At 42.2% G+C, this 8632-nt stretch overlaps 1 protein-coding gene across 2 annotated transcripts in view; it reads left to right on the top strand.

The window, feature by feature from the left end:
• The window catches only part of FIGF (c-fos induced growth factor (vascular endothelial growth factor D)), a 32399-nt gene extending 26224 nt beyond the window's left edge, over positions 1–6175 (top strand). For both annotated transcript variants that reach the window (XM_009325466.1, XM_009325467.1), the window contains exons 5-7: positions 1136–1233; positions 3637–3832; positions 5502–6175. In XM_009325466.1, the coding sequence (XP_009323741.1) occupies positions 1136–1233; positions 3637–3832; positions 5502–5628 (421 nt within the window). In that variant the 3' untranslated portion in view covers positions 5629–6175. The remainder of the gene's footprint in view (positions 1–1135; positions 1234–3636; positions 3833–5501) is intronic.
• Positions 6176–8632: the final 2457 nt, after the last annotated feature.

Raw genomic sequence — 8632 nt, 5'->3', positions numbered from 1 at the left:
AAATTATAAGGACACACTAGAATTCAACAAAGAGCAGGCTAGGCTAGTTCAGCATGATCTGAAGTCATTAAGACACTTAGGTGCTTGAGCGGGGACTCAAAGTGCACATATTAGCCCTACGCTCCATTGGAGCTATTTGGGTATTTGTGCATAGACTTTTTCAACCTGTCACGAGCAACTCTGCTTGCACATTATTTAGCCAGGGCACACAGAGTGCTGTGCTCAAGCTAAAGCCCTCTGCCATACCTCATGGCACGTTGGGTCAGAAGCAGCACGAACTGTGGCTTTGCACTTTCTGGTCCAGTCCTGGTTTGCATCTGTCAGGCTCATTGGCTGGAGAAAAGTGGTTTCACATGTAACTCCAAAATATGGTATAAAATACCTGTAGTCCTGATGAGAACAGGCTACATTAATTTAACAAAGACTCTAGAAGCACAGCCAGCTTGAGTGACTCTTTTGAAGTTAGCTCAGATGCCTCCATCTAGCCTTCATGTAGGCTTGCCCTCATAAGTGCCCCAGTTAGCCATCTGGGCTGGGGGAGAGGTGGCATTTCAGCAAAGCCACTCCAGCCCTCAGTTAGCCTGCTGGCCACTCTGAATCCCCTTCCTACGCAAATACAGAAGAACCTCAGCCTTCTTCCAGTTTGTGAGTTCCCCTCCCAGAGCCAAGTGCCTAAAAGTCAAACTGGCCCCTCTGACCCTGAAAACAGTCCACTGTACATCCTTAAGCACGAGCAAATTTAAACTGGAGCTGCACTTCCCGGCAGCATGGCAAAATTGAACACAGTTACATGGCATGAATACTGTAAGACAAAGATTACCCTGGGTGGGGTAGAGCTGCTTTATGGAAAAGTGGAGCTGAGAAATTGTAGCTGTTTCCTAAGGATGTAATCTGAAATATGTGCTGTACCCGCTCCTTCTAGTTGCTGGGAGCCAGACAGCTCAGCCCTATCAGCAAAGCCATCTAGTCCCAAGGTTTTCTGTTTGCAGCAGTAATGCACACAGATGAATTACTACCTTCACGCAGTACAAGTGGCAGATCCAGCATAACAGCAGGCTCATTTTGCCAAATGACTACACTGATGCTCCTAATTTTTTTTTTTTTTAATTCCTATTTTAATTTTTTTTTCTTCCAGATGCCCCTTTACCAACAAACTTTGCCATAATGGATGGATCTGGGATAGTGACAAATGTGAATGTGTTGTAGATGTACAGCACCCCAACAGACGGGAAGGTAAAGATGAAATTACAAACAAACACTTCCGCTTACTATCTCCAGGCTGCTTGTGTTTCATTTCGGTTTTGTCCCATTTTTTCATTGAGAGAGTTATAGTTTTGAGTCCACATCCCCAGATAGACTTGGCTTATGGTGTAGAAACTCACCTGAAAATAGACACTTGTATGTGCTTATCCCCATTTCATGTTTTTTGCTCGAATGTTTTACTCCCTCTATATTAGCAACCTGAATAGGAAAAGAGTAAAAAGAGTTAGTGAAGTAGGCACCTTGGATAAATTTTTATTTTATATGGGCCTTAAATTAGGGAAAACTTTTTAACTGTAGAAAAAATTATGCCCTGGAATATATTGCATGGGGAAGGTGCTGAATCTTTATCGTGGGAAATTCTTAAGAACAGACTTAATCAGGGATAACATAGGCAAAATCAGTCCTGTCTATTAGCTGTAGTCAGTGCAAAAGATTCTATGACCTTTCAAAGTATTTGACTACTTTTTATGATAATATTAAGGTATTTAGGAAGCTTTCAAACTGATATGCCATACATACTCAGGGGTATGCACATACACCCATTCAGGTCTGTGAAGGAAATGGAAGAGGGTAAAATTCGTAGAAGTGTACACTACTTCCCTTCTCCCTCTGCTTTTCCTAGAAAACTTTAATCTGTCAAAGAAATTTGCAGGAAATATTCTGGGGGGTAACTGTGTAAGTCTAAAGAGTTACTTCTCTTCGTGTTAAAGAGTAAACGTTAAGAGAAGTTAAAATTTCTCCAAGCCCTGCACAAGGTTTTTAAAAAATAGTTTTTCTCAGGAAATTGTACTGGTCAAAAAAAAATTATCATAGCACTAAGAGCAGACGGACACAGAAGGAAGCCTTGCCTTTGTGGTTTAACCCACATGCAGCAAGCAAAAGAATAAACTATCCCAAGGCAACAATAAAAGCAAGCTGGCAAGCAATTCCTAGACTAGCAAGCTAAAATAAAACTAAATAACGTCATAAACTGGTCTGTTGATTACAATCTCCTAATGTTAATAAGCAAGAGATCAGTTGCATAGTGGTTTCTGTAGGATCTGTTCTCACTCTGGATCAGATCATCTGACCATCAGGTTAGGTAGTTAAGCCCAAGCTAGGCTTTTCACTCACGAAAGGATTAGTACTCTCTATTTCAGAGTAAGTCCAAAGGGCTGTGAATAGCTAGATTACTCTCAACTCTTAGCCTTTTGTAACGTCAGCTTGGAGCATTAGAATTTGTGGCTTGTTGAATTATAGCTTTTGTTGACATAGACTCAATATTTCCTCAGATAAAATATCATTCTCTGAAGTACATTGTGTTTGGCAGTGGCTGGGACAAAATAACTTAAAATCTGTCTGAGGTTGAAACAAAGTGAGACTGAAAACAGTCTACGCCAATTCACACATGCCAAGCTTTATCACCCCAAGGAAGGGGTTTGTCTTCCAAGAATTTGGGGCAGATTCCTTCCTCCCTTCCAATAGGACTTGGGTTTTATTCTGTCTGGATATTGGTTTTCCAGCATTAAGTAAATAATAATGAAGGTTTCTTTCAAGTAATGTGCAAGTCCTTTCCGGCCACTGAGAGGCTGCAGAGGTCGCAGACGCAGGTTACATTCCACATTCCATAGGTTAAATCCAAGAGCTAATTGTAAAACTACAGGAAATTACCTTCCCAATGACACATTATATGCCATGACCTTTAAGCAGGGATGTGCTGCTAGCATTTTAATAAAGCTTTCACAAAATGTGTTCCCTTTTTGCTAGGATTAGCCTCATATTGTACTCCAGATGTGTATTTTGAGAGAAGATAGATGAGGTACTAGACAGTGCGCCCACTTGGCTGGGGTTTTGTTTCTGAAACAAAGTATTTTCTTCTATCTTTAACTGACAAGTGTGCATATGCTCCTTATTGAAGCGCCAGACCAGCTCGTACCTTACTAGACATAGCATCACTTTTGCAAAATTTCCACAATATACGGGTAGTGAAGGACATTGAGTGGTGAGTGTGGCAGTTTGCATGGATGTGCATTTTTGTCATGGGTATAGACTAAATCCTATTTGAGATTTTCTTTTTAAAACCTGCTGTCCAGTAAAGATTTGTGCATTCCAAAACCTAATGCTATGCTCTTTTAATATACAGCCCCAAAATAAAAGTATTTTTGTGCAGGGTTCAACCCACAAGGAACAGCAGTGTTACAGTAAGTGAAATAATCAGCACAATCCTCTCAAGACCTTCTCTGCACTGCAAGTTACAACAGGAATTCTGAAGACTAAAATCTATCAGAGAGTACATGTGTGAGTCCTAGTGATTGCAAAGAAAGAGTTAGTCTCTTCAAAAGCAGGATTTAGACACGTAAAGCTTACCGCTAAAAGATGTATGTGCTATCGCAGGACTCCCTCCTCTTGCTGAGCTGGCTATGTGCGGACAACATATGGAATTCGATGAAGAAAATTGTGAATGCATCTGTAGACAGAAGTGTCCCACAGATTTCTTTCAAAGTAAAGAGAACTGCAGCTGCTATTTGTGTAGGGAGAGCCAGGAGAGCTGTGCTCTGAAACACAAGATATTTCATGCTGAAACCTGCAGGTAAGTGTTCCTTGTCATTCAGTGTCTATGCTGCAAGATGTGAATTACCTTGTGTAGATGCTGGAGGTGCAAGGGCTGAATTAGCTAGGAGGCCCACCCAGGATAAAATACCTTGCTGCAGTTAAGGAGATAATAATAATAGACATGGTATTTACAATACTTGCTTCATAGAAGGAGTCTAAGGTTTATTTAATTAACACGTTTTAAAGAAAGCTGGACAAGGATGCTATTCAACTACCAATACTTATTACTTCCCCCCCCCCCCCAATCTTAAGGGAATGATGGTTAAAACTGTGCTACTACTGAAATTACCATGTGGCACAGGGGATTTACAGTGAGATACTGAGTCTTGGATTTGTAGGGAGGTAGAACCCATCCTGCGTTCTCTGTCACAGCTGAATGCAGACTCACGGACGTCTAGGGAGAAAAGCTCCCTAAGTTGGCACCCACACCATACAGCTTATTCCTTACTCAGTTTGTCCTCAGAGCAAATGATTTTGTATAGCTAATGCAACTTTGTACACATACAAAGCCACTCGGTCAGCTCTGATTCCACTGAGAAGCTGGAAAATCGTTCTGGGGCTGTTATACTTCATGCTTTTCCCTAATCCTTTTGCGTCACCAGTTTTGAGGTTTCTCTGGCAAAACTTTGATAGAAAATACCCTTTTAAAATACTCCTTTTTCATGGATTAGTTTATTTTCAAATTTCCTTCGCAGAAAGCCTTGGCCACATGTAGAGACCCAGGAGCATGCAGGAGCTCTGTCTGAAAGCTTATGTGAGGACGGTCAGCATCCAGTTTCCCTCAGTACCTTAGGAGAGCTGCAGTTCACTGAATGATCATCCACAGGGTCCATTCTCAGAGGCTTCATAGGTTCATTCATGGAGAAGAAGCTGTGGAAGACGTAACCTTTGCATCTTTAGGTTCAGCTTTGTAAATACAGACAAGCACAAAATAGTTGACAAGTATAAAAATTGAATCAGCAGAGTTGAAAGTGAGCATGAGACACTTGGTCATTTATGTGTTTCAGACAGGTGGGAGGGGATCAATGAGATCATTTGTTTACGTGGGTTTGGCTTCCAGAAATTACTATAATCTGGACACAGGACTTTTTCACAGAGCTGAAAGTGAGCGTGAGATACTTGGTCATTTATGTGTTTCAGACAGGTGGGAGGGGATCAATGAGATCATTTGTTTACGTGGGTTTGGCTTCCAGAAATTACTATAATCTGGACACAGGACTTTTAGGCCAGACTTTCATGCCCAGTATTCTCAGAGGACCAAAGCTGAAGCGTCAGGTGAGCTGAGGTGCTTCACAGAATTTGAGGGCAGCACTATAGTGCTACACTATTGATCTTAGAGGTCTTTTCCAACCTTAATGATTCTATTATTCTATTATCCAGTGCTGACACACTGGATTTCACTGCTCACAAGAAATGAAAGCATTACTTAGGTTGTGACTGTGGACGAATGGACAACAGCAAGACATGTTGCTGTAGACAAGAACTGCCAGGCAGCAGTCTTGTCTCCCCGTGTTGTAGCGTGTCAACTCTTTTTTTTTATTGCACATTGCACTGTTCAGTGATGAAAAAGTTGAGGACTGCGACAGTGAGGAATTACTATATCACAATGCTTCTCTCTTTTTCCTTTTTTCTCCTTTATCAAACAGCTGTGAGGACAAATGTCCATCCCAACCCAGAACATGCCCAACTGCAAAACCAATGTGTTCCAGGCATTGTCGTTGTCCGAAGGAGAAGAGAGGTTCTCACGGGTCCCAAAGCAAAGAATCTCCTTGACTGAGCTTCCCCTATTCTCCGAAAATCCACTGCTTTGCAAAGTAGCTGTTACTGACTTTCAACCAATAGTAAACATGAACATCTTCCACATTAATAGCAGAAGAATGAATCCAGTCTGCATTTATTTATTAGAGTAATCACTAACTGCAGGTGAATCCTCTGGGACTTTGATAATTGTTCTCTAAGTGGTAACAACAACTGATGAATTGCTGGCTGCGTGGAAGAAAGAGCGGAACGTGCCAGTTCAATGTTATGTTAATGGAAGATGACGCTGGTATATTGGTAATAGAGTCACAGTCACCAGCCAGTCTTTCAGAAATTGAGACTAGGTAATCTTAGCCTCTGAATCCTTAGCTAATGCAGCTCCTGGGTGAAACGTTCTTCAGAAATTCAGTGTACAGGATTTGGCTTCTAATAGGTTCAGCACTGAGTTATTTGATCTACTGTCCAGCTTTGATTATCATTTTGAGTTTATTGTACAACTACTGTCAGATGTGCCATATTTAAGTGTACATAAGAAAATAAATACATCAGTTATTCGAGTGGTTTTGATTTTTCTCTGTTCTTTTAAAACTCTGCCCAACAAAAAGAAAATAAGCAAAAACCCAAAGCCATCTCAAGTACAGCCTTCTTATGTTGTCCCACTGGGACTGGCTTCTGCCCAAACCCAGGTCGAAACAAGGTCACTTGATCCAACGGTTTCAGTAAAGAAGAATCATTTTTCCCACGTCTGCCTGACAACTATGTGTGATTTATTTATTTGTTCCTGGTGTAGTGTGATAATCTCCCTAAGGGGATAACAGACGCACTAGTACTAACTCTTCAGTGATTTTTGGAAAAGCACGGTTCACTAAAAGATGGTTTTCCTTTTAGCTTACCATGCTATGAAAATATCTCCTTTGCACTGAAATTCCTTTCACCAGCATGAGGCCTGAGTAACAGCGTTTTAACCAAATCAAGTACAAGGACAGCATTATTTTCTGAGCCGCTGAAGTCTGGACTGAGCCAGTCCAGACAAAATATTGTGAGCAATAACCCTGAACTGGAAGTGATAGTCCTGACGACTGAATCATTTTTTCCCCTTTGCTGAATTCTCCAATTCTACACTGCACTGTGAATGAAGGGAATAGAGCAAATGAAACAACTGCTACATAGTTGGAAAGGCTGACACAACACAGGGAATTGAAAATGGCTTTTTGATGTGCATCTGAGGTTTTTTAATATTTATATAGGAAAAAAATAGATTGCTTTAAAATAAAATTAGAGCCCAATCCTGTGAGATTGATTGAATTGCTGGACAAAGCACCAAACAATTTAACGTGTCTTTTGTCTGAGTAAGGCATTTAGGATTTGACCCTGGACGACTGCTCTGAGCGCTTCCTAAGCCGCCTGTGACCTAGGTCTGTGCAAACATACCAGCAGCAGGCTGTTTTTGTTATCTGTGCCGGGAACTGGGATCCTCTGACCAAGCAACACAGTCTGACCTGTGAGCGTACGGGGTGGACACCCTGCAGCAGGGTTACCTACTGGTCTGCACTGGGCTCGCCTGCTGAGGGTTTTCCTCCAGAGCGCAGGCCACCTGCAACTAGCGTGCACTCTGCATGGACAAGAAGGGGAACGTGACCCCAGTGCAAAACCAGGTGAACCAGCTTGGCAGCAGAAGCACACCCTTACACTTCCCTCACTTCTCCGAGAGGCTCCAAATTCAGACACGTGTACCTGGTGGGTGAAGTCCCTGAGCTATACAAAGGTCCATAAAAGGAATGAACTGCCCCATCACTTCTCACCTAGCTCAGTCGGGGGCACCCCAACCTCGTGGTTGGATTGCCAATAGGCGACATCATTAGCACATTCCTCAGAAAGCCAGGGAGCTGCAGAGGCAAACCAGACACTTAACTGGTGGCACCAGAGGTGTATGGAGTAAAAATACACCTTTGTGCAAAACTAGACAACGGTATTTGTAAAGCTAAATTCTGTGGAAAGAGTTTAAGCTTTTGCATTTCCTAGCTTTTCTAAAATTGAAGTTTAGCGACTGGAACCCTGTATTAATTATGCCTGAGTCCCATCAATGTTGATCTGTAGAGGCTTCCACAGTTTTCTGTCCTGACCAGTGAATATATTAACCTTTTTTACAAAACAGAACTGCTCCAACCTGAGAGACAAGTAAGTCCGCTTCAACTCCAGAAGGCTCTTAGATAAAGCAGTCACTGAAGGGCTGAAAACCATGTTCAAAAGCTTTTCTTACTGAGGCAGAGAGGGACTTGAACATGAGCCACCTAACCCCCAGGAGAGTGCAATAGCCATTAGGATACCCAGGCTAGAAAGGTACCATCGCTGACCACCACCGTGAACCCTGCTCTGAGGTTTTCACACCTTCCTAGACCACTGAAAAACAGACCTGTGCCTGGAGGTTAACTCAGGACTGAAGATCCCAATGGGAAGCAGCGAGATGTTGCCATGTCCACAGGCTTCGTTCAGCCTAAGCCTCTGGGTGAATTTAACCCTCAACCTCAAAATTTTGTGCTTACCTCTTGCAGACCGCTTTGTGAAATGCTTAGGTAAGTATTTTTGATAGAAACAGGCTCAAACAACAGCGAGTGTGTGATCATCCTGAAGGTCAATGTAAAATTCAGCGTTATTTTCACATTTAATCCCCTACAGGTTCTTTTACCTGTGAGGGATTTCCATTTTGCAGCAGCGATGTGCCAGAAAGCTTGTGAAATCAGAACAGGTCTTAGGCTTACCGTGAAGGTGGAAAAGGAAACTGCTTGTGGTGGCATTCACTAACAAGAGTGGCCTAAGCAGCCAGCACACTTAAATATTTATCTAGTTAATAACTTTCATGTTCCTTAGAGATTCCTAGCCCTAATTTCCAGAAGGCTTATGAATGGCCTTCTTTGTGCTTCTGATAGGACTGTCAACTCTGGTACACAAAATTGAAACTCACACTCAAACCTTTGCAGGGTAACAGACTTGGGGAGTGTGTGTGTGTGTGTGCGCACAT

Source organism: Pygoscelis adeliae, unplaced genomic scaffold (assembly GCF_000699105.1).
Source record: "Pygoscelis adeliae isolate BGI_AS28 unplaced genomic scaffold, ASM69910v1 Scaffold386, whole genome shotgun sequence".
In the NCBI taxonomy this organism is placed as follows: domain Eukaryota; kingdom Metazoa; phylum Chordata; class Aves; order Sphenisciformes; family Spheniscidae; genus Pygoscelis; species Pygoscelis adeliae.
This window is presented reverse-complemented; position numbering and strand designations above follow the sequence as displayed.